The 27,997-nt window shown below is 46.7% G+C and overlaps 1 protein-coding gene and 1 long non-coding RNA gene across 2 annotated transcripts; one reads left to right on the top strand and one right to left on the bottom strand.

The window, feature by feature from the left end:
• Window positions 1-1,755: 1,755 nt before the first annotated feature.
• On the top strand, window positions 1,756-23,925 carry LOC139381570 (uncharacterized). The gene is made up of 3 exons (XR_011628563.1): window positions 1,756-1,883; window positions 10,737-10,812; window positions 23,838-23,925. It is a non-coding gene; the product is annotated as an uncharacterized lncRNA (long non-coding RNA).
• A 36-nt stretch (window positions 23,926-23,961) lies between these two features.
• Window positions 23,962-27,556, bottom strand: LOC139381325 (involucrin-like). The gene is made up of 5 exons (XM_071124776.1): window positions 27,515-27,556; window positions 27,074-27,441; window positions 26,229-26,925; window positions 24,047-24,779; window positions 23,962-23,972 (listed from the first exon to the last, which is right to left on the bottom strand). Exons 1-5 carry the CDS (start codon window positions 27,554-27,556, stop codon window positions 23,962-23,964), a joined length of 1,851 nt encoding a protein of 616 aa, XP_070980877.1.
• Window positions 27,557-27,997: the final 441 nt, after the last annotated feature.

Consider the following 27,997-nt stretch of genomic DNA (forward strand, 5'->3'; position numbering starts at 1 on the left):
GAATAACACCCTGGATGGATGAATAACACCCTGGATGGATGATACGGATGTAAACCGTACATATTCTTTATCCCTTTATACTTGTGTGTATAAAGGAGTAGTTGTGGAATTGTTAGGTTAGATTACTCGTTGGTTATTACTGCATTGTCGGAACTAGAAGCACAAACATTTCGCTACACTCGCATTAACATCTGCTAACCATGTGTATGTGACCAATAACATCTGCTAACCATGTGTATGTGACCAATAACATATGCTAACCATGTGTATGTGACCAATAACATCTGCTAACCATGTGTATGTGACCAATAACATTTGAGTTGATTTAAAACATGGATGGATGATACGGACGGATGAGTCGTTGGATTTACATATATTTAAAAAAAAATGTTTATTCGTTTTATATTTGAACCTTTTCCTTTTCTGTTTCTATAGTAACTCTTAAACTCCCAGGATCTTCCGGTAAACATCAGTATGTAGTATCTCTGTTTGTGTCATTATTTTATATTAAGATGATGACGTGGTTAACACAGCCGGGAAGCTGTTGATTTCCACTGCAGGTCGGTTCCTCGGAGCTTCCTAATCAATAATACATTATGATGGTTATTTTGCTTCCAGATATCCAACAGTTCCTTAATAATCTGAATCCACTGCCTGCCGCCGTGTAGCCCCTGATTCCTGGCCAGATATTTCTGCCGTGCCTGGTAACCCGGGCCAGCCAGAGGGTCCTTCTCGTTAATAGCTGATGTAAAGAAGGAGCTTTATCCAAAAAAACAGGGGTCTGAAACCGGAGACGGGGAGCTGTTGGTTACCTTAGCCCCAGAGAGATGAATCTTCGTGGGCCATCTGCCCACCCGGGGGCCCGTAGGGGCCAGGATCCGGGCTGGAGAAGATCATGGGAACCGTCCCGTTGGGACGGACTCATGTCTGAAGTGGAGGTGGTGCCACGACATACCGGTCTTACGGGATGTAACCCTCCTCGGCAACAGAGCGCCAGAGATGGAGGGAGCCACAGCCAGAATCTAGACAGGTGTTTGCAGGAGTTGGAGAGAGTGCAGTGTCAGACCTATTTTAAAGGAGGAAGCCCAGTTAGCAGTCCTGACCAAGTGCAGTGTCAGACCTATTTTAAAGGAGGAAGCCCAGTTAGCAGTCCTGGCCAAGTGTCCAAGGTAGAGCTTGTGCCTCCATCTCTCCCTCAACATACCCCTGCTCATACCCCTCGGCCGCACAGCGCCATCGAGGGAAGACGTCAGATGAACGAGTGGCTGTATGAGTTGGAGAAGATGCAGAGTGGGGACTATTTTGAAGGAAGCCCCACTGACAGCCCAGAGGTTGAGCCCCATCCGAAGGTTCATTTGGGTCGTACCCCTCGCCCGCAGAGCGCCATCGAGGGAGGTAGCCAGAATCTAGACAGGTGGTTACAGGAACTGGAGAGGATGGAGAACGGGAGATATTTCGGAAACCCTGACCGAGCGCAGAGAGATCAAGTGCAGGCCCCTTTCTACGACGGGACAGCATCGATGCCAACCCTTCACAAGGAACCCGTTGGCTCTGGCCTGCGTCACCACTACCAGGGCCTCCCCTCGTCCCCATCTCTCTGCAGCCGGGACAGGGACCTCTCCCCCTGTGGGACTCCCAGCCCGTGTGACAGTTCCCTGGGCAGCCAGGAGTCCCTCGGGGCAGGATTGTCCTCTGCCCAGGACTACAACGGTAGCTGGGAAAGGGCTATAATCAAGCAGGCTCCAGGGAAGGAGGAGGCTAAACTCAGCTCTCTGACTCCGGTGAGAGTGGGCTGGCTGCCCATTCAGAGAAGGGCCCTGTTGAGGGATGCTCCAGGCCCTGGACCCAGACATCCACACCTTCAGGTCAATGTAGCCAGACAGGTAAGACATGCTGCAAACAGGGCTGTTCTGTTCCTGGAGAGCTACACTCCTGTAGTGTGGTAACTAACCTGGTTCAGCTAATCAACCAGCTAATTATTAGAATCAGATGTGCTAGATTAGGGTTGGAGTGTAAACATACAGGACGGTAGCTCTCCAGGAACAGGGTTGGAGTGTAAACCTAGAGGACGGTAGCTCTCCAGGAACAGGGTTGGAGTGTAAACCTAGAGGACGGTAGCTCTCCAGGAACAGGGTTGGAGTGTAAACAGGGTTGGAGTGTAAACATACAGGACGGTAGCTCTCCAGGAACAGGGTTGGAGTGATAACCAACAGGAAGTTTTGTCTCCAGGAACAGGGTTGGAGTGATAACCAACAGGAGGGTGTTTCAATCCATTTAGAGCGTGTGATTCTTTACAGCCTCGTTGTTAGCATTGTGTGTGTTTCTTTACAGCCTCGTTATTAGCTTTGTGTGTATTTCTTTACAGCCTCGTTGTTAGCATTGTGTGTGTTTCTTTACAGCCTCGTTATTAGCTTTGTGTGTATTTCTTTACAGCCTCGTTGTTAGCATTGTGTGTGTTTCTTTACAGCCTCGTTATTAGCTTTGTGTGTATTTCTTTACAGCCTCGTTGTTAGCATTGTGTGTGTTTCTTTACAGCCTCGTTATTAGCTTTGTGTGTATTTCTTTACAGCCTTGTTGTTAGCTTTGTGTACGTCATTTATTCTAGATGAATTGTATTATTATAGTGACTTGCATCTTCAGGATGCCCCGCCCACATGAGCTTATTGGACACTGTGATGCTGCAGCAGCAAAAGAACAAGAACAAGTAGCAGGAAGTAGGAAGCAGGAAGTAGGAAATAGCAGAACAGGGCTGTGTTGTGAAAGGAATGGTTGGCACTAAGTTCTTTACAGTAACGCGGCTTGGACCCCAAAAGAGAAAGCAGAAGCACGCTGTAAACCAATACTATAAGAGCCAGACGTTCAGACAGACAGAGGTTAAGGTGTCTGAGCCAGACTTAGAGGGTAGCCTGATTTACCTCTCCTAACACTTTGACCTCTGGGTAGAGTAACGCGTGATTGGCTGGCTTGTGTGGTATATGGTGTACGCTGCCAGGTGCCAGGTGCCAGGGCGACCGAGACAGAGAGAGAGAGAGACAAACAGAAAAGAGAGAGAGAGAGACAGACTTTAGCAGTCCAGTCTCAGATGTTCAGTACAGGGAGAGAGAGTTGCTTTGGCATCGTCTGAAAACAACTAACTCAGCAGGAATTGTCTCTCAAAAGGTTTATGTGCGGTGTGATATTGGCACAGCCAGTAAAAGAGCTTAATGCACCACTGGACGCCTGTGTGTCGTAGGGCAAAGTCTGGGGTGTTGTTTTCCCAATGGAATTACGCTAGTTAGAGCTATGTACTGTCTACTGTAGCTAGTTATGCTAGTTAGAGCTATATACTGTAGCTAGCTAGGGATGGACTAGGAGCTGAAATAATGTAACTATGCTAGCTATAGCTATATACTGTAGCTAGCTAGGGATGGACTAGGATCTGAAATAATCTAATTATGCTAGCTATAGCTATGTAACTAGCTAAGGACGGACTAGGATCTTAAATAATGTAATTATGCTAGCTATAGCAATGTAGCTAGCTAGGGATGGACTAGGATCTGAAAAAATCTAATTATGCTAGCTATAGCGATGTAGCTAGCTAGGGACAGTCTAGGATCTGAAATAATCTAATTATGCTAGCTATAGCTATATACTGTAGCTTGCTAGGGACAGACTAGGATCTGAAATAATCGAATTATGCTAGCTATAGCTATGTAGCTAGCTAGGGACAGACTAGGATCTGAAATAATCTAATTATGCTAGCTATAGCTATGTAGCTAGCTAGGGACAGACTAGGATCTGAAATAATCTAATTATGCTAGCTATAGCTATATACTGTAGCTAGCTAGGTACAGACTAGGATCTGAAATAATCTAATTATGCTAGCTATAGCTATGTAGCTAGCTAGGGACAGACTAGGATCTGAAATAATTAAATTATGTGAGCTATAGCGATATAAATAGCTAAGGACGGACTAGGATCTGAAATAATGTAACTATGCTAGCTATAGCGATGTAGCTAGCTAGGGAAGGACCAGGATCTAAAATAATGTAATTATGCTAGCTATAGCGATGTAGCTAGCTAGGGAAGGACCAGGATCTAAAATAATGTAATTATGCTAGCTATAGCTATGTCGCTAGCTAGGGAAGGACTAGGATCTAAAATAATGTAATTATGCTAGCTATATCTATGTCGCTAGATAGGGACGGACTAGGATCTAAAATAATGGAATTATGCTAGCTATAGCTATGTAGCTAGCTAGGGAAGGACTAGGATCTAAAATAATGTAATTATGCTAGCTATAGCTATGTAGCTAGCTAGGGACAGACTAGGATCTGAAATAATCAAATTATGCGAGCTATAGCGATATAACTAGCTAAGGACGGACTAGGATCTGAAATAATGTAACTATGCTAGCTATAGCTATATACTGTAGCTAGCTAGGGATGGACTAGGATCTAAAATAATGTAACTATGCTAGCTATAGCGATGTAGCTAGCTAGGGATGGACTAGGATCTAAAATAATGTAATTATGCTAGCTATAGCTATGTCGCTAGATAGGGACGGACTAGAATCCGAAATCGGCCTGGGTGGACGGACTAGGATCTGAAATCGGCCTGGGTGGATGGACTAGGATCTGAAATCGGCCTGGGTGGATGGACTAGGATCTGAAATCGGCCTGGGTGGATGGACTAGGATCTGAAATCGGCCTGGGTGGATGGACTAGGATCTGAAATCGGCCTGGGTGTTTCTAACACACTGGCACATTGTTTTCTTTGAGGTCCCCACACCGGCCCCCTTTTCAACTTGAGGTTCCCATTATCAGCCAGATAATGATCGTTCTGCGCTAAAACACCGGCACACTGGGCTAAAAATGGACCACCTCATCTGGCATTTTCCAGACCTGCCTGACGGCCAGTCTGTCTGTGTAGCTTAAAACGTTATGGTTTGTCGCTCACAACTCCCCATTACACTGATGCACCTTGTAGTGGTGGTGGATACACGTCCTCATTGGTTGTTTCATGTGATCCTCATGATGATGTAATGGGTAGACTGATACTAAGGGGACAATAAAACTATAAAGAACTAAAGGGTGTCTTACAGATGATGTAATGGGTAGACTGATACTAAGGGGGCAATACAACTATAAAGAACTAAAGGGTGTCTTACAGATGATGTAATGGGTAGACTGATACTAAGGGGACAATAAAACTATAAAGAACTAAAGGGTGTCTTACAGATGATGTAATGGGTAGACTGATACTAAGGGGACAATAAAACTATAAAGAACTAAAGGGTGTCTTACAGATGATGTAATGGGTAGACTGATACTAAGGGGGCAATAAAACTATAAAGAACTAAAGGGTGTCTTACAGATGATGTAATGGGTAGACTGATACTAAGGGGACAATAAAACTATAAAGAACTAAAGGGTGTCTTACAGATGATGTAATGGGTAGACTGATACTAAGGGGACAATACAACTATAAAGAACTAAAGGGTGTCTTACAGATGATGTAATGGGTAGACTGATACTAAGGGGACAATAAAACTATAAAGAACTAAAGGATGTCTTACAGATGATGTAATGGGTAGACTGATACTAAGGGGACAATAAAACTATAAAGAACTAAAGGGTGTCTTACAGATGATGTAATGGGTAGACTGATACTAAGGGGACAATACAACTATAAAGAACTAAAGGGTGTCTTACAGATGATGTAATGGGTAGACTGATACTAAGGGGACAATAAAACTATAAAGAACTAAAGGGTGTCTTATAGATGATGTAATGGGTAGACTGATACTAAGGGGACAATAAAACTATAAAGAACTAAAGGGTGTCTTACAGATGATGTAATGGGTAGACTGATACTAAGGGGACAATACAACTATAAAGAACTAAAGGGTGTCTTACAGATGATGTAATGGGTAGACTGATACTAAGGGGACAATACAACTATAAAGAACTAAAGGGTGTCTTACAGATGATGTAATGGGTAGACTGATACTAAGGGGACAATACAACTATAAAGAACTAAAGGGTGTCTTACAGATGATGTAATGGGTAGACTGATACTAAGGGGACAATACAACTATAAAGAACTAAAGGGTGTCTTACAGATGATGTAATGGGTAGACTGATACTAAGGGGACAATACAACTATAAAGAACTAAAGGGTGTCTTACAGATGATGTAATGGGTAGACTGATACTAAGGGGACAATAAAACTATAAAGAACTAAAGGGTGTCTTACAGATGATGTAATGGGTAGACTGATACTAAGGGGACAATACAACTATAAAGAACTAAAGGGTGTCTTACAGATGATGTAATGGGTAGACTGATACTAAGGGGACAATAAAACTATAAAGAACTAAAGGGTGTCTTACAGATGATGTAACGGGTAGACTGATACTAAGGGGACAATACAACTATAAAGAACTAAAGGGTGTCTTACAGATGATGTAATGGGTAGACTGATACTAAGGGGACAATACAACTATAAAGAACTAAAGGGTGTCTTACAGATGATGTAATGGGTAGACTGATACTAAGGGGACAATAAAACTATAAAGAACTAAAGGGTGTCTTACAGATGATGTAATGGGTAGACTGATACTAAGGGGACAATACAACTATAAAGAACTAAAGGGTGTCTTACAGATGATGTAATGGGTAGACTGATACTAAGGGGACAATAAAACTATAAAGAACTAAAGGGTGTCTTACAGATGATGTAATGGGTAGACTGATACTAAGGGGACAATAAAACTATAAAGAACTAAAGGGTGTCTTACAGATGATGTAATGGGTAGACTGATACTAAGGGGGCAATAAAACTATAAAGAACTAAAGGGTGTCTTACAGATGATGTAATGGGTAGACTGATACTAAGGGGACAATAAAACTATAAAGAACTAAAGGGTGTCTTACAGATGATGTAATGGGTAGACTGATACTAAGGGGACAATACAACTATAAAGAACTAAAGGGTGTCTTACAGATGATGTAATGGGTAGACTGATACTAAGGGGACAATAAAACTATAAAGAACTAAAGGGTGTCTTACAGATGATGTAATGGGTAGACTGATACTAAGGGGACAATAAAACTATAAAGAACTAAAGGGTGTCTTACAGATGATGTAATGGGTAGACTGATACTAAGGGGACAATAAAACTATAAAGAACTAAAGGGTGTCTTACAGATGATGTAATGGGTAGACTGATACTAAGGGGGCAATAAAACTATAAAGAACTAAAGGGTGTCTTACAGATGATGTAATGGGTAGACTGATACTAAGGGGACAATAAAACTATAAAGAACTAAAGGGTGTCTTACAGATGATGTAATGGGTAGACTGATACTAAGGGGACAATACAACTATAAAGAACTAAAGGGTGTCTTACAGATGATGTAATGGGTAGACTGATACTAAGGGGACAATACAACTATAAAGAACTAAAGGGTGTCTTACAGATGATGTAATGGGTAGACTGATACTAAGGGGGCAATACAACTATAAAGAACTAAAGGGTGTCTTACAGATGATGTAATGGGTAGACTGATACTAAGGGGGCAATACAACTATAAAGAACTAAAGGGTGTCTTACAGATGATGTAATGGGTAGACTGATACTAAGGGGACAATAAAACTATAAAGAACTAAAGGGTGTCTTACAGATGATGTAATGGGTAGACTGATACTAAGGGGACAATACAACTATAAAGAACTAAAGGGTGTCTTACAGATGATGTAATGGGTAGACTGATACTAAGGGGACAATACAACTATAAAGAACTAAAGGGTGTCTTACAGATGATGTAATGGGTAGACTGATACTAAGGGGACAATAAAACTATAAAGAACTAAAGGGTGTCTTACAGATGATGTAATGGGTAGACTGATACTAAGGGGACAATACAACTATAAAGAACTAAAGGGTGTCTTACAGATGATGTAATGGGTAGACTGATACTAAGGGGACAATACAACTATAAAGAACTAAAGGGTGTCTTACAGATGATGTAATGGGTAGACTGATACTAAGGGGACAATACAACTATAAAGAACTAAAGGGTGTCTTACAGATGATGTAATGGGTAGACTGATACTAAGGGGACAATACAACTATAAAGAACTAAAGGGTGTCTTACAGATGATGTAATGGGTAGACTGATACTAAGGGGACAATAAAACTATAAAGAACTAAAGGGTGTCTTACAGATGATGTAATGGGTAGACTGATACTAAGGGGGCAATAAAACTATAAAGAACTAAAGGATGTCTTACAGATGATGTAATGGGTAGACTGATACTAAGGGGGCAATACAACTATAAAGAACTAAAGGGTGTCTTACAGATGATGTAATGGGTAGACTGATACTAAGGGGACAATACAACTATAAAGAACTAAAGGGTGTCTTACAGATGATGTAATGGGTAGACTGATACTAAGGGGACAATACAACTATAAAGAACTAAAGGGTGTCTTACAGATGATGTAATGGGTAGACTGATACTAAGGGGACAATACAACTATAAAGAACTAAAGGGTGTCTTACAGATGATGTAATGGGTAGACTGATACTAAGGGGACAATACAACTATAAAGAACTAAAGGGTGTCTTACAGATGATGTAATGGGTAGACTGATACTAAGGGGACAATAAAACTATAAAGAACTAAAGGGTGTCTTACAGATGATGTAATGGGTAGACTGATACTAAGGGGACAATACAACTATAAAGAACTAAAGGATGTCTTACAGATGATGTAATGGGTAGACTGATACTAAGGGGGCAATACAACTATAAAGAACTAAAGGGTGTCTTACAGATGATGTAATGGGTAGACTGATACTAAGGGGACAATACAACTATAAAGAACTAAAGGATGTCTTACAGATGATGTAATGGGTAGACTGATACTAAGGGGACAATACAACTATAAAGAACTAAAGGGTGTCTTACAGATGATGTAATGGGTAGACTGATACTAAGGGGACAATACAACTATAAAGAACTAAAGGGTGTCTTACAGATGATGTAATGGGTAGACTGATACTAAGGGGACAATACAACTATAAAGAACTAAAGGGTGTCTTACAGATGATGTAATGGGTAGACTGATACTAAGGGGACAATACAACTATAAAGAACTAAAGGGTGTCTTACAGATGATGTAATGGGTAGACTGATACTAAGGGGGCAATAAAACTATAAAGAACTAAAGGGTGTCTTACAGATGATGTAATGGGTAGACTGATACTAAGGGGACAATAAAACTATAAAGAACTAAAGGGTGTCTTACAGATGATGTAATGGGTAGACTGATACTAAGGGGACAATACAACTATAAAGAACTAAAGGGTGTCTTACAGATGATGTAATGGGTAGACTGATACTAAGGGGACAATACAACTATAAAGAACTAAAGGATGTCTTACAGATGATGTAATGGGTAGACTGATACTAAGGGGACAATACAACTATAAAGAACTAAAGGGTGTCTTACAGATGATGTAATGGGTAGACTGATACTAAGGGGACAATACAACTATAAAGAACTAAAGGGTGTCTTACAGATGATGTAATGGGTAGACTGATACTAAGGGGACAATACAACTATAAAGAACTAAAGGGTGTCTTACAGATGATGTAATGGGTAGACTGATACTAAGGGGACAATACAACTATAAAGAACTAAAGGGTGTCTTACAGATGATGTAATGGGTAGACTGATACTAAGGGGACAATACAACTATAAAGAACTAAAGGGTGTCTTACATATGATGTAATGGGTAGACTGATACTAAGGGGACAATACAACTATAAAGAACTAAAGGGTGTCTTACATATGATGTAATGGGTAGACTGATACTAAGGGGACAATACAACTATAAAGAACTAAAGGGTGTCTTACAGATGATGTAATGGGTAGACTGATACTAAGGGGACAATACAACTATAAAGAACTAAAGGGTGTCTTACAGATGATGTAATGGGTAGACTGATACTAAGGGGACAATACAACTATAAAGAACTAAAGGGTGTCTTACAGATGATGTAATGGGTAGACTGATACTAAGGGGACAATACAACTATAAAGAACTAAAGGATGTCTTACAGATGATGTAATGGGTAGACTGATACTAAGGGGACAATACAACTATAAAGAACTAAAGGGTGTCTTACAGATGATGTAATGGGTAGACTGATACTAAGGGGGCAATAAAACTATAAAGAACTAAAGGGTGTCTTACAGATGATGTAATGGGTAGACTGATACTAAGGGGACAATACAACTATAAAGAACTAAAGGGTGTCTTACAGATGATGTAATGGGTAGACTGATACTAAGGGGACAATACAACTATAAAGAACTAAAGGGTGTCTTACAGATGATGTAATGGGTAGACTGATACTAAGGGGACAATACAACTATAAAGAACTAAAGGGTGTCTTACAGATGATGTAATGGGTAGACTGATACTAAGGGGACAATACAACTATAAAGAACTAAAGGATGTCTTACAGATGATGTAATGGGTAGACTGATACTAAGGGGACAATACAACTATAAAGAACTAAAGGGTGTCTTACAGATGATGTAATGGGTAGACTGATACTAAGGGGACAATACAACTATAAAGAACTAAAGGATGTCTTACATATGATGTCATTTTTTTTGACCTCCAATCAAATTCCATATTTGTTGTGATCATTTTTTTTTTTTTTTTTTTTTTACAGGTGAGACTTAAACCGGCCATTACCCCTACCTTCCGGAAGAATCCTGTCAGGGGAAACGTGATCAAACCTGTAGTAGGTATGTATAGTCAAAGTCTTCACCCACGCTCATAACAGCTGGGTTGTCCTTGCTAATCTGGGAATGTTGGAATATTTACCGTCATTCTGCAACCCTACACACACACACACACACACACACACACACACAGAGTGTGGTTCACCATTACACATATGATACAGTCCCATGGAAGATAATAGGTAAGGGTCGAGTTATAACCTTGACTTCGCCGTATCATGTGAGAGAGACACATCACCCTGCATCATGAAGACATCTTGTGTGAGGGAGACACATCACCCTGCATCATGAAGACATCTTGTGTGAGGGAGACACATCACCCTGCATCATGAAGACATCTCGTGTGAGAGAGACCCTGCGTCACGAAGACATCTCATGTGAGAGAGACACATCACCCTGCATCACGAAGACATCTCATGTGAGGGAGACGCATCACCCTGCTTCATGAAGACATCTCGTGTGAGAGAGACACCCTGCGTCACGAAGACATCTCATGTGAGAGAGACACATCACCCTGCATCATGAAGACATCTTGTCTGAGAGAGACATATCACCCTGCATCATGAAGACATCTCATGTGAGAGAGACACATCACCCCGCATCACGAAGACATCTCGTGTGAGAGACACATCACCCTGTGTGTGAGAGACACATCATGGGTCATGAAGACAACTCCAGGGTGTATCAATAGAAACAATGTTCACCATTGTGTGATGTGAAAAATTGTCAGACCTTGTGTTTTACTAATATAATTGATTCTTCAGACCAAAACCCAGTTTATTGTGAACAGAAGCAGCTGTTTTTCTTGAATGGTCATCAGTGATACTTGAGGCAATCCACACGCTTGGTTGTGATGTGTTGAGATCATTGGCTCATTTCACCCACCTGCAAAAGTGACTGTTTTACTGTTTGATCGAGAAGTTTAGTCTGTGTACTTCTCTCTCTCTCTGTCTCTCTCTCTGTTTCTCTCTCTCTGTCTGTCTCTCTCTGTTTCTCTCTCTCTCTCTCTCTCTCTCTGTCTCTCTGTCTCTCTCTGTCTCTCTCTCTCTCTCTCTCTCTCTCTCTCTCTGTCTCTCTCTGTTTCTCTCTCTGTTTCTCTCTCTGTTTCTCTCTCTCTCTCTGTCTCTCTCTCTCTGTCTGTCTCTCTCTCTCTGTCTGTCTCTGTCTCTCTCTCTCTGTTTCTCTCTGTGTCTCTCTCTCTCTCTCTCTCTCTCTCTCTCTCTCTCTCTCTCTCTCTGTCTCTCTCTGTTTCTCTCTCTCTGTCTGTCTCTCTCTGTTTCTCTCTCTGTTTCTCTCTCTCTGTCTGTCTCTCTCTGTTTCTCTCTCTCTCTCTCTCTCTCTCTCTCTGTCTCTCTCTGTTTCTCTCTCTCTGTCTGTCTCTCTCTGTTTCTCTCTCTCTCTCTCTCTCTCTCTCTCCCTCTCTGTCTCTCTCTCTGTTTCTCTCTCTCTGTCTGTCTCTCTCTGTTTCTCTCTCTGTTTCTCTCTCTCTGTCTGTCTCTCTCTGTTTCTCTCTCTCTCTCTCTCTCTCTCTCTCTCTGTCTCTCTCTGTTTCTCTCTCTCTGTCTGTCTCTCTCTCTTTCTCTCTCTCTCTCTCACTCTCTCTCTCTCTCTCTCTCCCTCTCTCTCTCTGTCTCTCTGTCTCTCTCTCTTTCTCGCTCTCTCTCTCTCTTTCTCTCTCTGTCTCTCTCTCTCCCTCCACCCTCTCTCTCTCTAGCTCCCCCCTCTCCCTCTCGATCTCTCCCTCTCTCCCCCCTTTCCCTCCCTCTCGCCCTCCCTCCCTGGTTTGGGCATATCGGTTGCAAGCTAGAGGTGTCTGTTTTATTATATGGTCTGCATCTCAATCCACCGCATCCTCCTGATGTCGGCCTTCCGCAGTCTGTGGTGGAAAGTGACAGAGCCACAGTGCTGTTTGTCAGATCAGGAGACATCCCTGAAAATCGGTCTTCTCACGAAAACATCTGTAGTGAGTACAGTTTTGACTCCACTAATGGAAAGGGGAGACTCTCTCAAACACGATGGTGTTCTCCGTTTTGTTCTACGACCTCCACCAGTGTCACGGGCCTCGTCTGAAGGTAATCTGGTACCGGTTTAAACACAGGTCTTGTCTGAAGGTAATCTGGTACTGGTTTAAACACGGGTCTCGTCTGAAGGTAATCTGGTACCGGTTTAAACACGGGTCTTGTCTGAAGGTAATCTAGTACCGGTTTAAACACGGGTCTCGTCTGGAGGTACCGGTTTAAACACGGGTCTCGTCTGAAGGTAATCTGGTACCGGTTTAAACACGGGCCTCGTCTGAAGGTAATCTGGTACCGGTTTAAACACGGGTCTCGTCTGAAGGTAATCTGGTACCGGTTTAAACACAGGTCTTGTCTGAAGGTAATCTGGTACTGGTTTAAACACGGGTCTCGTCTGAAGGTAATCTGGTACCGGTTTAAACACGGGTCTTGTCTGAAGGTAATCTAGTACCGGTTTAAACACGGGTCTCGTCTGGAGGTACCGGTTTAAACACGGGTCTCGTCTGAAGGTAATCTGGTACCGGTTTAAACACGGGCCTCGTCTGAAGATAATCTGGTACCGGTTTAAACACGGGTCTCGTCTGAACCTAATCTGGTACCTGTTTAAACACGGGTCTCGTCTGAAGGTAATCTGGTACCGGTTTAAACACGGGCCTCGTCTGAAGGTAATCTGGTACCGGTTTAAACACGGGCCTCGTCTGAAGGTAATCTGATACCGGTTTAAACACGGGTCTCGTCTGAAGGTAATCTGGTACCGGTTTAAACACGGGCCTCGTCTGAAGATAATCTGGTACCGGTTTAAACACGGGTCTCGTCTGAAGGTAATCTGGTACCTGTTTAAACACGGGTCTCGTCTGAAGGTAATCTGGTACCGGTTTAAACACGGGCCTCGTCTGAAGGTAATCTGGTACCGGTTTAAACACGGGCCTCGTCTGAAGGTAATCTGATACCGGTTTAAACACGGGTCTCGTCTGAAGGTAATCTGGTACCGGTTTAAACACGGGCCTCGTCTGAAGATAATCTGGTACCGGTTTAAACACGGGTCTCGTCTGAAGGTAATCTGGTACCGGTTTAAACACGGGTCTCGTCTGAAGGTAATCTGGTACCGGTTTAAACACGGGCCTCGTCTGAAGGTAATCTGGTACCGGTTTAAACACGGGCCTCGTCTGAAGGTAATCTGATACCGGTTTAAACACGGGTCTCGTCTGAAGGTAATCTGGTACCGGTTTAAACACGGGTCTCGTCTGAAGGTAATCTGGTACCGGTTTAAACACGGGTCTCGTCTGAAGGTAATCTGGTATCGGTTTAAACACGGGCCTCGTCTGAAGGTAATCTGGTACCGGTTTAAACACGGGTCTCGTCTGAAGGTAATCTGGTACCAGTTTAAACACGGGCCTCGTCTGAAGGTAATCTGGTACCGGTTTAAACACGGGCCTCGTCTGAAGGTAATCTGGTCCCGGTTTAAACACGGGCCTCGTCTGAAGGTAATCTGGTCCCGGTTTAAACACGGGTCTCGTCTGAAGGTAATTTGGTACCGCTTTAAACACGGGCCTCGTCTGAAGGTAGTCTGGTACCGGGATAAACACGGGCCTCATCTGAAGGTAATCTGGTACCGGTTTAAACACGGGCCTCGTCTGAAGGTAATCTGGTACCGGTTTAAACACGGGCCTCGTCTGAAGGTAATCTGGTACCGGTTTAAACACGGGTCTCGTCTGAAGGTAATCTGGTACCGGTTTAAACACGGGTCTAGTCTGAAGGTAATCTGGTACCGGTTTAAACACGGGCCTCGTCTGAAGGTAATCTGGTACCGGTTTAAACACGGGCCTCGTCTGAAGGTAATCTGGTCCCGGTTTAAACACGGGCCTCGTCTGAAGGTAATCTGGTACCGGTTTAAACACGGGCCTCGTCTGAAGGTAATCTGGTACCGGTTTAAACAGGGGCCTCGTCTGAAGGTAATCTGGTACCGGTTTAAACACGGGCCTCGTCTGAAGGTAATCTGGTCCCGGTTTAAACACGGGTCTCGTCTGAAGGTAATTTGGTACCGGTTTAAACACGGGCCTCGTCTGAAGGTAGTCTGGTACCGGGATAAACACGGGCCTCATCTGAAGGTAATCTGGTACCGGTTTAAACACGGGCCTCGTCTGAAGGTAATCTGGTACCGGTTTAAACACGGGCCTCGTCTGAAGGTAATCTGGTACCGGTTTAAACACGGGTCTCGTCTGAAGGTAATCTGGTACCGGTTTAAACACGGGTCTCGTCTGAAGGTAATCTGGTACCGGTTTAAACACGGGCCTCGTCTGAAGGTAATCTGGTACCGGTTTAAACACGGGCCTCGTCTGAAGGTAATCTGGTACCGGTTTAAACACGGGTCTCGTCTGAAGGTAATCTGGTACCGGTTTAAACACGGGCCTCGTCTGAAGGTTATCTGGTACCGGTTTAAACACGGGTCTCGTCTGAAGGTAATCTGGTACCGGTTTAAACACGGGCCTTGTGTGAAGGTAATCTGGTACCGGTTTAAACACTGGTCTCGTCTGAAGGTAATCTGGTACCGGTTTAAACACGGGCCTCGTCTGAAGGTAATCTGGTACCGGTTTAAACACGGGCCTCGTCTGAAGGTAATCTGGTACTGGTTTAAACACGGGTCTCGTCTGAAGGTAATCTGGTACCGGTTGAAACACGGGTCTCGTCTGAAGGTAATCTGGTACCGATTTAAACACGGGCCTCGTCTGAAGGTAATCTGGTACCGGTTTAAACACGGGCCTCGTCTGAAGGTAATCTGGTCCCGGTTTAAACATGGGTCTCGTCTGAAGGTAATCTGGTACCGGTTTAAACACGGGCCTCGTCTGAAGGTAATCTGGTCCCGGTTTAAACACGGGCCTCGTCTGAAGGTAATCTGGTCCCGGTTTAAACACGGGTATCGTCTGAAGGTAATTTGGTACCGGTTTAAACACGGGCCTCGTCTGAAGGTAGTCTGGTACCGGGATAAACACGGGCCTCATCTGAAGGTAATCTGGTACCGGTTTAAACACGGGCCTCGTCTGAAGGTAATCTGGTACCGGTTTAAACACGGGCCTCGTCTGAAGGTAATCTGGTACCGGTTTAAACACGGGCCTCGTCTGAAGGTAATCTGGTACCGATTTAAACACGGGTCTCGTCTGAAGGTAATCTGGTACCGGTTTAAACACGGGTCTCGTCTGAAGGTAATCTGGTACCGGTTTAAACACGGGCCTCGTCTGAAGGTAATCTGGTACCGGTTTAAACACGGGTCTCGTCTGAAGGTAATCTGGTACCGGTTTAAACACGGGCCTCGTCTGAAGGTAATCGGGTACCGGTTTAAACACGGGTCTCGTCTGAAGGTAATCTGGTACCGGTTTAAACACGGGTCTCGTCTGAAGGTAATCTGGTACCGGTTTAAACACGGGCCTCGTCTGAAGGTAATCTGGTACCGGTTTAAACACGGGTCTCGTCTGAAGGTAATCTGGTACCGGTTTAAACACGGGCCTCGTCTGAAGGTAATCTGGTACCGGTTTAAACACGGGTCTCGTCTGAAGGTAATCTGGTACCGGTTTAAACACGGGCCTTGTCTGAAGGTAATCTGGTACCGGTTTAAACACGGGTCTCGTCTGAAGGTAATCTGGTCCCGGTTTAAACACGGGCCTCGTCTGAAGGTAATCTGGTCCCGGTTTAAACACGGGCCTCGTCTGAAGGTAATCTGGTACCGGTTAAAACACGGGCCTCGTCTGAAGGTAATCTGGTCCCGGTTTAAACACGGGCCTCGTCTGAAGGTAATCTGGTACCGGTTTAAACACGGGCCTCGTCTGAAGGTAATCTGGTACCGGTTTAAACACGGGCCTCGTCTGAAGGTAATCTGGTACCGGTTTAAACACGGGCCTCGTCTGAAGGTAATCTGGTCCCGGTTTAAACACGGGCCTCGTCTGAAGGTAATCTGGTCCCTGTTTAAACACGGGTCTCGTCTGAAGGTAATTTGGTACCGGTTTAAACACGGGCCTCGTCTGAAGGTAGTCTGGTACCGGGATAAACACAGGCCTCATCTGAAGGTAATCTGGTACCGGTTTAAACACGGGCCTCGTCTGAAGGTAATCTGGTACCGGTTTAAACACGGGCCTCGTCTGAAGGTAATCTGGTACCGGTTTAAACACGGGTCTCGTCTGAAGGTAATCTGGTACCGGTTTAAACACGGGTCTCGTCTGAAGGTAATCTGGTACCGGTTTAAACACGGGCCTCGTCTGAAGGTAATCTGGTACCGGTTTAAACACGGGTCTCGTCTGAAGGTAATCTGGTACCGGTTTAAACACGGGCCTCGTCTGAAGGTAATCTGGTACCGGTTTAAACACGGGCCTCGTCTGAAGGTAATCTGGTACCGGTTTAAACACGGGTCTCGTCTGAAGGTAATCTGGTCCCGGTTTAAACACGGGCCTCGTCTGAAGGTAATCTGGTCCCGGTTTAAACACGGGCCTCGTCTGAAGGTAATCTGGTACCGGTTTATACACGGGCCTCGTCTGAAGGTAATCTGGTACCGGTTTAAACACGGGCCTCGTCTGAAGGTAATCTGGTCCAGGTTTAAACACGGGCCTCGTCTGAAGGTAATCTGGTCCCGGTTTAAACACGGGTCTCGTCTGAAGGTAATCTGGTACCGGTTTAAACACGGGCCTTGTCTGAAGGTAATCTGGTACCGGTTTAAACACGGGTCTCGTCTGAAGGTAATCTGGTACCGGTTTAAACACGGGCCTCGTCTGAAGGTAATCTGGTACCGGTTTAAACACGGGTCTCGTCTGAAGGTAATCTGGTACCGGTTTAAACACGGGCCTTGTCTGAAGGTAATCTGGTACCGGTTTAAACACGGGTCTCGTCTGAAGGTAATCTGGTACCGGTTTAAACACGGGCCTCGTCTGAAGGTAATCTGGTACCGGTTTAAACACGGGCCTCGTCTGAAGGTAATCTGGTACTGGTTTAAACACGGGTCTCGTCTGAAGGTAATCTGGTACCGGTTGAAACACGGGTCTCGTCTGAAGGTAATCTGGTACCGGTTTAAACACGGGCCTCGTCTGAAGGTAATCTGGTACCGGTTTAAACACGGGTCTCGTCTGAAGGTAATCTGGTACCGGTTTAAACACGGGCCTCGTCTGAAGGTAATCGGGTACCCGTTTAAACACGGGTCTCGTCTGAAGGTAATCTGGTCCCGGTTTAAACACGGGCCTCGTCTGAAGGTAATCTGGTCCCGGTTTAAACACGGGCCTCGTCTGAAGGTAATCTGGTACCGGTTAAAACACGGGCCTCGTCTGAAGGTAATCTGGTCCCGGTTTAAACACGGGCCTCGTCTGAAGGTAATCTGGTACCGGTTTAAACACGGGCCTCGTCTGAAGGTAATCTGGTACCGGTTTAAACACGGGCCTCGTCTGAAGGTAATCTGGTACCGGTTTAAACACGGGCCTCGTCTGAAGGTAATCTGGTCCCGGTTTAAACACGGGCCTCGTCTGAAGGTAATCTGGTACCGGTTTAAACACGGGCCTCGTCTGAAGGTAATCTGGTACCGGTTTAAACACGGGTCTTGTCTGAAGGTAATCTGGTACCGGTTGAAACACGGGTCTCGTCTGAAGGTAATCTGGTACCGGTTTAAACACGGGCCTCGTCTGAAGGTAATCTGGTCCCGGTTTAAACACGTTTCTCGTCTGAAGGTAATCTGGTCCCGGTTTAAACACGGGCCTCGTCTGAAGGTAATCTGGTACCGATTTAAACACGGGTCTCGTCTGAAGGTAATCTGGTACCGGTTTAAACACGGGTCTCGTCTGAAGGTAATCTGGTACCGGTTTAAACACGGGCCTCGTCTGAAGGTAATCGGGTACCCGTTTAAACACGGGTCTCGTCTGAAGGTAATCTGGTACCGGTTTAAACACGGGTCTCGTCTGAAGGTAATCTGGTACCGGTTTAAACACGGGCCTTGTCTGAAGGTAATCTGGTACCGGTTTAAACACGGGTCTCGTCTGAAGGTAATCTGGTCCCGGTTTAAACACGTTTCTCGTCTGAAGGTAATCTGGTCCCGGTTTAAACACGGGCCTCGTCTGAAGGTAATCTGGTACCGATTTAAACACGGGTCTCGTCTGAAGGTAATCTGGTACCGGTTTAAACACGGGTCTCGTCTGAAGGTAATCTGGTACCGGTTTAAACACGGGCCTCGTCTGAAGGTAATCTGGTACCGGTTTAAACACGGGTCTCGTCTGAAGGTAATCTGGTACCGGTTTAAACACGGGCCTCGTCTGAAGGTAATCGGGTACCCGTTTAAACACGGGTCTCGTCTGAAGGTAATCTGGTACCGGTTTAAACACGGGTCTCGTCTGAAGGTAATCTGGTACCGGTTTAAACACGGGCCTTGTCTGAAGGTAATCTGGTACCGGTTTAAACACGGGTCTCGTCTGAAGGTAATCTGGTACCGGTTTAAACACGGGCCTCGTCTGAAGGTAATCTGGTACCGGTTTAAACACGGGTCTCGTCTGAAGGTAATCTGGTACCGGTTTAAACACGGGCCTTGTCTGAAGGTAATCTGGTACCGGTTTAAACACGGGTCTCGTCTGAAGGTAATCTGGTACCGGTTTAAACACGGGCCTCGTCTGAAGGTAATCTGGTACCGGTTTAAACACGGGCCTCGTCTGAAGGTAATCTGGTACCGGTTTAAACACGGGCCTCGTCTGAAGGTAATCTGGTACCGGTTTAAACACGGGCCTCGTCTGAAGGTAATCTGGTACTGGTTTAAACACGGGTCTCGTCTGAAGGTAATCTGGTACCGGTTGAAACACGGGTCTCGTCTGAAGGTAATCTGGTACCGGTTTAAACACGGGTCTCGTCTGAAGGTAATCTGGTACCGGTTTAAACACGGGCCTCGTCTGAAGGTAATCTGGTACCGGTTTAAACACGGGTCTCGTCTGAAGGTAATCTGGTACCGGTTTAAACACGGGCCTCGTCTGAAGGTAATCGGGTACCCATTTAAACACGGGTCTCGTCTGAAGGTAATCTGGTACCGGTTTAAACACGGGTCTCGTCTGAAGGTAATCTGGTACCGGTTTAAACACGGGCCTTGTCTGAAGGTAATCTGGTACCGGTTTAAACACGGGTCTCGTCTGAAGGTAATCTGGTACCGGTTTAAACACGGGCCTCGTCTGAAGGTAATCTGGTACCGGTTTAAACACGGGTCTCGTCTGAAGGTAATCTGGTACCGGTTTAAACACGGGCCTTGTCTGAAGGTAATCTGGTACCGGTTTAAACACGGGTCTCGTCTGAAGGTAATCTGGTACCGGTTTAAACACGGGCCTCGTCTGAAGGTAATCTGGTACTGGTTTAAACACGGGTCTCGTCTGAAGGTAATCTGGTACCGGTTGAAACACGGGTCTCGTCTGAAGGTAATCTGGTACCGGTTTAAACACGGGCCTCGTCTGAAGGTAATCTGGTCCCGGTTTAAACACGTTTCTCGTCTGAAGGTAATCTGGTCCCGGTTTAAACACGGGCCTCGTCTGAAGGTAATCTGGTACCGGTTAAAACACGGGCCTCGTCTGAAGGTAATCTGGTCCCGGTTTAAACACGGGCCTCGTCTGAAGGTAATCTGGTACCGGTTTAAACACGGGCCTCGTCTGAAGGTAATCTGGTACCGGTTTAAACACGGGCCTCGTCTGAAGGTAATCTGGTACCGGTTTAAACACGGGCCTCGTCTGAAGGTAATCTGGTACCGGTTTAAACACGGGCCTTGTCTGAAGGTAATCTGGTACCGGTTTAAACACGGGCCTCGTCTGAAGGTAATCTGGTCCAGGTTTAAACACGGGCCTCGTCTGAAGGTAATCTGGTCCCGGTTTAAACACGGGTCTCGTCTGAAGGTAATCTGGTACCGGTTTAAACACGGGCCTTGTCTGAAGGTAATCTGGTACCGGTTTAAACACGGGTCTCGTCTGAAGGTAATCTGGTCCCGGTTTAAACACGGGTCTCGTCTGAAGGTAATCTGGTACCGGTTTAAACACGGGCCTTGTCTGAAGGTAATCTGGTACCGGTTTAAACACGGGTCTCGTCTGAAGGTAATCTGGTACCGGTTTAAACACGGGCCTCGTCTGAAGGTAATCTGGTACCGGTTTAAACACGGGTCTCGTCTGAAGGTAATCTGGTACCGGTTTAAACACGGGCCTTGTCTGAAGGTAATCTGGTACCGGTTTAAACACGGGTCTCGTCTGAAGGTAATCTGGTACCGGTTTAAACACGGGCCTCGTCTGAAGGTAATCTGGTACCGGTTTAAACACGGGCCTCGTCTGAAGGTAATCTGGTACTGGTTTAAACACGGGTCTCGTCTGAAGGTAATCTGGTACCGGTTGAAACACGGGTCTCGTCTGAAGGTAATCTGGTACCGGTTTAAACACGGGCCTCGTCTGAAGGTAATCTGGTACCGGTTTAAACACGGGTCTCGTCTGAAGGTAATCTGGTACCGGTTTAAACACGGGCCTCGTCTGAAGGTAATCGGGTACCCGTTTAAACACGGGTCTCGTCTGAAGGTAATCTGGTCCCGGTTTAAACACGGGCCTCGTCTGAAGGTAATCTGGTCCCGGTTTAAACACGGGCCTCGTCTGAAGGTAATCTGGTACCGGTTAAAACACGGGCCTCGTCTGAAGGTAATCTGGTCCCGGTTTAAACACGGGCCTCGTCTGAAGGTAATCTGGTACCGGTTTAAACACGGGCCTCGTCTGAAGGTAATCTGGTACCGGTTTAAACACGGGCCTCGTCTGAAGGTAATCTGGTACCGGTTTAAACACGGGCCTCGTCTGAAGGTAATCTGGTCCCGGTTTAAACACGGGCCTCGTCTGAAGGTAATCTGGTACCGGTTTAAACACGGGCCTCGTCTGAAGGTAATCTGGTACCGGTTTAAACACGGGTCTTGTCTGAAGGTAATCTGGTACCGGTTGAAACACGGGTCTCGTCTGAAGGTAATCTGGTACCGGTTTAAACACGGGCCTCGTCTGAAGGTAATCTGGTCCCGGTTTAAACACGTTTCTCGTCTGAAGGTAATCTGGTCCCGGTTTAAACACGGGCCTCGTCTGAAGGTAATCTGGTACCGATTTAAACACGGGCCTCGTCTGAAGATAATCTGGTACCGGTTTAAACACGGGTCTCGTCTGAAGGTAATCTGGTACCGGTTTAAAAAATGAATGAAGTATGGAGGTAGTTTTGTGCCAACAAAAAAACTAAGGGGTAAATATTTCCAAATATATAAATATTATTTCCTGAGTTTTGTTATATCTCCTAAATTTATTTATTTATTTATTTTTTTGTCATTGATGAATGTGTTATTCAACATGTTTCTATGGGCTACGGTAGATAAAGGCCAAATTCAACATTTGCCGCCCCCTCCCCAGGCTTACACTTTCAGGGGGTTTTAATACATACTTTTAAATTATACCATGTGAGCGAAACAAACATTCTAAATCAAATAATATATTAAAAAATAATTCTTTTTTTTGTAAGTTATGTTACATAAATACATGTCATTTTGTCCTTTAAACATTGAATTGAAATACTGCAGAATTCCATTCATTCCGATGAAGGGGAGCTTCTTCTGAGGAGCTCCAATATGGCCGACAGGTGGCTTCAAAGCCCCTCATTGGCCAATACATAGCATCAGCAATCCCAGGGTTTATAGTGTACATCATCGGTGGTTACTAGTGACAACCATTTTTTTTGGTTGTGTTTTCCTGTTACAATGACTTCCTAACCGTCCTATCACCGTGGTAACAGCATCAGTAAGTTGAGATCCAGCCAGTCAGGGTATCCGTCAGGGAGTGTGAAACCATGTTCTCATGACTCAACGCTGAAGAGGGTGATGGTGGTGTTGAACGATTAACCTCATCGCTCTACAAACGTCCACATCCTTTAATCATGATGTCAGCAGAGGAATCTCAAGGTGTGTTTATGAGTCACAGTGACACAAGTTATTTAAAAAAAAATGTTTATTGAACCTTTATTTAACTAGGCAAGTCAGTTAAGAACAAATTCGTATTTACAATGACGGCCTACCAAGGAACAGTGGGTTAACTGCCTTGTTCAGGGGGCAGAATAACAAACTTTTACCATGTCAGCAAGGGGATTCAATCCAGCAACCATTCCGGTTACTAGTCCAACGCTCTAACCACTAGGCTACCTGCCATCCCTCCACTCTAACCACTAGACTACCTGCCATCCCTCCACTCTAACCACTAGACTACCTGCCCCCCCCCCCCCTCTAACCACTAGGCTACCTGCCTCCCCCCCTCTAACCACTAGGCTACCTGCCCCCCCCCTCTAACCACTAGGCTATCTGCCCCCCCCTCTAACCACTAGGCTACCTGCCCCTTCTAACCACTAGGCTACCTGCCCCCTCTAACCACTAGGCTACCTGCCCCCTCTAACCACTAGGCTACCTGCCCCCTCTAACCACTAGGCTACCTGCCCCCTCTAACCACTAGGCTACCTGCCCTCTCTAACCACTAGGCTACCTGCCCCCCTAACCACTAGGCTACCTGCCCCCTCTAACCAGTAGGCTACCTGCCCCCCTAACCACTAGGCTACCTGCCCCCCTAACCACTAGGCTACCTGCCCCATCTAACCACTAGGCTACCTGCCCCCTCTAACCACTAGGCTACCTGCCCCCTCTAACCACTAGGCTACCTTCCCCCCTAACCACTAGGCTACCTGCCCCTCTAACCACTAGGCTACCTTCCCCCTCTAACCACTAGGCTACCTGCCCCTCTAACCACTAGGGTACCTGCCCCCTCTAACCACTAGGCTACCTGCCCCCTCTAACCACTAGGCTACCTGCCTCCTCTAATCACTAGACTACCTGCCCCCTCTAACCACTAGGCTACCTGCCCCCTCTAACCACTAGGCTACTGTACCTGCCGCCACTAAAATGACATGACCCCGACGTGATATAAACACGCAACCTTCTGATTAAGTTGTTATTGTTGTTTATTATTGTTTCTTGACACACAGAGGGAGAGGTGGAGAAAGTGGAGTGGAGTAAACCTAGCATTAACCCTGTGGGGCTCAGAACGAGGTGGCTTCCTGACCAGGCTCCTTCTCCCAGTACTCAACACCAGGCTCCGTCTCCCAGTACTCAACACCCGGCTTCTTCCCCCAGGACTCAACACCAGGTAACTGACCAGGCTCCTTCCCCCAGCACTCAACACCAGGTAACTGACCAGGCTCCTTCTCCCAGTACTCAACACCAGGCTCCTTCTCTCGGTACTCAACAGCAGGTAACTGACCAGGCTCCTTCTCCCAGGACTCAACACCAGGCTCCTTCTCTCGGTACTCAACACCAGGTAACTGAACAGGCCCCTTCTCCCGGTACTCAACACCAGGCTCCTTCTCTCGGTTCTCAACACCAGGTAACTGACCAGGCTCCTTCTCCCGGTACTCAACACCAGGCTCCTTCTCTCGGTACTCAACACCAGGTAACTGACCAGGCCCCTTCTCCCGGTACTCAACACCAGGTAACTGACCAGGCCCCTTCTCCCGGTACTCAACACCAGGCTCCGTCTCCCGGTACTCAACACCAGGTAACTGACCAGGCTCCTTCTCCCGGTACTCAACACCAGGCTCCTTCTCTCGGTACTCAACACCAGGTAACTGACCAGGCTCCTTCTCCCGGTACTCAACACCAGGCTCCTTCTCTCGGTACTCAACACCAGGTAACTGACCAGGCTCCTTCTCCCAGTACTCAACACCAGGCTCCTTCTCCCGGTACTCAACACCAGGCTCCTTCTCCCGGTACTCAACACCAGGTAACTGACCAGGCCCCTTCTCCCGGTACTCAACACCAGGTAATTGACCAGGCCCCTTCTCCCAGTACTCAACACCAGGCTCCGTCTCCCGGTACTCAACACCAGGTAACTGACCAGGCCCCTTCTTCCGGTACTCAACACCAGGTAACTGACCAGGCCCATTCTCCCAGGTACTCAACACCAGGTAACTGACCAGACCCCTTCTCCCGGTACTCAACACCAGGCTCCGTCTCCCGGTACTCAACACCAGGTAACTGACCAGGCCCCTTCTCCCGGTACTCAACACCAGGTAACTGACCAGGCCCCTTCTCCCAGTACTCAACACCAGGTAACTGACCAGGCCCCTTCTCTCGGTTCTCAATACCAGATAACTAACCAGGCCCCTTCTCCCGGTACTCAACACCAGGCTCCTTCTCCCGGTACTCAACACCAGGCTCCGTCTCCCGGTACTCAACACCAGGTAACTGACCAGGCCCCTTCCCCCAGTACTCAACACCAGGTAACTGACCAGGCCCCTTCCCCCAGTACTCAACACCAGGCTCCGTCTCCCGGTACTCAACACCAGGTAACTGACCAGGCCCCTTCTCCCGGTACTCAACACCAGGTAACTGACCAGGCCCCTTCTCTCGGTTCTCAATACCAGATAACTAACCAGGCCCCTTCTCCCGGTACTCAACACCAGGCTCCTTCTCCCGGTACTCAACACCAGGCTCCGTCTCCCGGTACTCAACACCAGGTAACTGACCAGGCCCCTTCCCCCAGTACTCAACACCAGGTAACTGACCAGGCCCCTTCCCCCAGTACTCAACACCAGGCTCCTTCCCCCAGTCCTCAACACCAGGTAACTGACCAGGCCCCTTCCCCCAGTACTCAACACCAGGTAACTGACCAGGCCCCTTCCCCCAGTACTCACCACCAGGCTCTGTCTCCCAGTACTCAACACCAGGTAACTGACCAGGCCCCTTCCCCCAGTCCTCAACACCAGGCTCTGTCTCCCAGTACTCAACACCAGGTAACTGACCAGGCCCCTTCCCCCAGTACTCAACACCAGGTAACTGACCAGGCCCCTTCCCCCAGTACTCACCACCAGGCTCTGTCTCCCAGTACTCAACACCAGGTAACTGACCAGGCCCCTTCCCCCAGTCCTCAACACCAGGTAACTGACTGATCATGTTTGTCTTTAAAGGGATACATACAGTACATATAACGGATAATGTATTGTCCAATGTCTGTTCTAACAGCCCAGAGGCAGTGAAGAGAGACGGGAAATGAAGGTAGAAAGGACGCATTAGAAGGGTGTGGGTTGGGATTCAAACCTGGCATGTGATCTGTTCTGAAGGCAGCGCCAGTAACCACTAGACCACCCCAGGCTGTAGTTTGTGCAAAGGCTGTGCTGTAGGATTAATACACATACTTGTTGAAGAGGTATCATAGACAGGATGCTATCGCACGGCCTCAATACACCACATGACCAACACCCTCTGACTCTGTCTGTCTGGATCACAGGACTGTTTTCTTAGTGCTCAGGCCTGGATATGTTTCTGAAGATCCTTGGCTTCAACAGTTGTGTTCAAGATAGCGAGTAGCTCATTGTTACATCCGAATGGGGGGATAGGCTTTTAGCTCTGCTGGCTCTGCTTGGTGTCTGTTGGCTCTGCTTGCTGTGTGCTGGCTCTGCTTGCTGTCTGCTGGCTCTGGTTGCCTGCTGCTTGCTCTGCTTGCTGTGTGCTGGCTCTGCTTGGTGTCTGTTGGCTCTGCTTGGTGTCTGCTGGCTCTGCTTGGTGTCTGCTGGCTCTGCTTGGTGTCTGTTGCCTCTGCTTGGTGTCTGTTGGCTCTGCTTGGTGTCTGTTGGCTCTGCTTGGTGTCTGCTGGCTCTGGTTGCCTGCTGCTGGCTCTGCTTGGTGTCTGTTGGCTCTGCTTGCTGTGTGCTGGCTCTGCTTGCTGTCTGCTGGCTCTGGTTGCCTGCTGCTTGCTCTGCTTGCTGTGTGCTGGCTCTGCTTGGTGTCTGTTGGCTCTGCTTGGTGTCTGCTGGCTCTGCTTGGTGTCTGCTGGCTCTGCTTGGTGTCTGTTGCCTCTGCTTGGTGTCTGTTGGCTCTGCTTGGTGTCTGTTGGCTCTGCTTGGTGTCTGCTGGCTCTGCTTGGTGTCTGTTGGCTCTGCTTGGTGTCTGTTGGCTCTGCTTGGTGTCTGTTGGCTCTGCTTGGTGTCTGTTGGCTCTGCTTGGTGTCTGTTGGCTCTGCTTGGTGTCTGCTGGCTCTGCTTGGTGTCTGTTGCCTCTGCTTGGTGTCTGTTGGCTCTGCTTGGTGTCTGTTGGCTCTACTTGCTGTGTGCTGGCTCTGCTTGGTGTCTGTTGGCTCTGGTTACCTGCTGCTGGCTCTGTTCGCTCTGTGCTGGCTCTGTTTTCTGTCTGCTGGCTCTGCTTGCTGTCTGCTGGCTCTGGTTACCTGCTGCTGGCTCTGTTCGCTCTGTGCTGGCTCTGTTTTCTGTCTGCTGGCTCTGCTTGCTGTGTGCTGGCTCTGGTTGCTGTGTGCTGGCTCTGCTTGCTGTCTGCTGGCTCTGCTTGCTGTGTGCTGGCTCTGCTTGCTGTCTGCTGGCTCTGCTTGCTGTCTACTGGCTCTGCTTGCTGTCTGCTGACTCTGCTTGGTGTCTGCTGGCTCTGCTTGCTGTCTGCTGACTCTGGTTGCTGTCTGCTGGCTCTGCTTGGTGTCTGCTGGCTCTGCTTGGTGTCTGCTGGCTCTGCTTGCTGTCTGCTGGCTCTGCGTGCTGTCTGCTGGCTCTGCTTGCTGTGTGCTGGCTCTGGTTGCTGCTGGGGCTGTTGTTAAGAATGGGGAGAGGCAGTGATATGACAGCCAAAGAAGCAGAAGCCTTAAGTACTAACCACTGACACAAACAGAGAGCCACAGATACACACAGTTATTGTGCCGCATGAAATGCCCCAAGTTAGTAAGACAAGAGAAACCAATCAGCCATTGTTGAGCAAGGGGAGAGGCTGTCATATGATAGCAGTACAAACAGCAAGCTTAAGTTACCACTGAAAGGCAAAGTTGGCTTTCAACAACAACAACCACAACAACAACAACAACCACCACAACAACAACAACCACATCACCAACAACAACCACAACAACAACAACAACAACAACAACAACAACAACTGCAACCATAACAACAGCAATTACCACAACAACAACCACAATAAAAACAACAACCACATCCACAACAACAACAACATCCACAACAACATCCACAACAACAACAACATCCACAACAACCACAGCCACAACAACCACAGCAATAGCAACAACAACAACATCCACAACATCCACCACAACAACAACCACTACATCCACCACAACAACAACAACCAC

This window comes from Oncorhynchus clarkii, chromosome 23 (genome assembly GCF_045791955.1).
Source record: "Oncorhynchus clarkii lewisi isolate Uvic-CL-2024 chromosome 23, UVic_Ocla_1.0, whole genome shotgun sequence".
NCBI classification, from domain to species: Eukaryota; Metazoa; Chordata; class Actinopteri; order Salmoniformes; family Salmonidae; genus Oncorhynchus; species Oncorhynchus clarkii.

What these genes read in the sequence shown, in the direction of transcription:
- LOC139381325 (XM_071124776.1), bottom strand. Translation starts at nt 27,556, where the DNA reads ATGCGGCACAATAACTGTGTGTATCTGTGGCTCTCTGTTTGT. An exon ending in ATCTGTGGCTCTCTGTTTGT is followed by an intron (nt 27,442 to 27,514) that starts GTCAGTGGTTAG and finishes TCTTAACAACAG; the next exon opens with CCCCAGCAGCAACCAGAGCC. An exon ending in GCCTATCCCCCCATTCGGAT is followed by an intron (nt 24,780 to 26,228) that starts GTAACAATGAGC and finishes GGGCCTGGTCAG; the next exon opens with TTACCTGGTGTTGAGTACCG.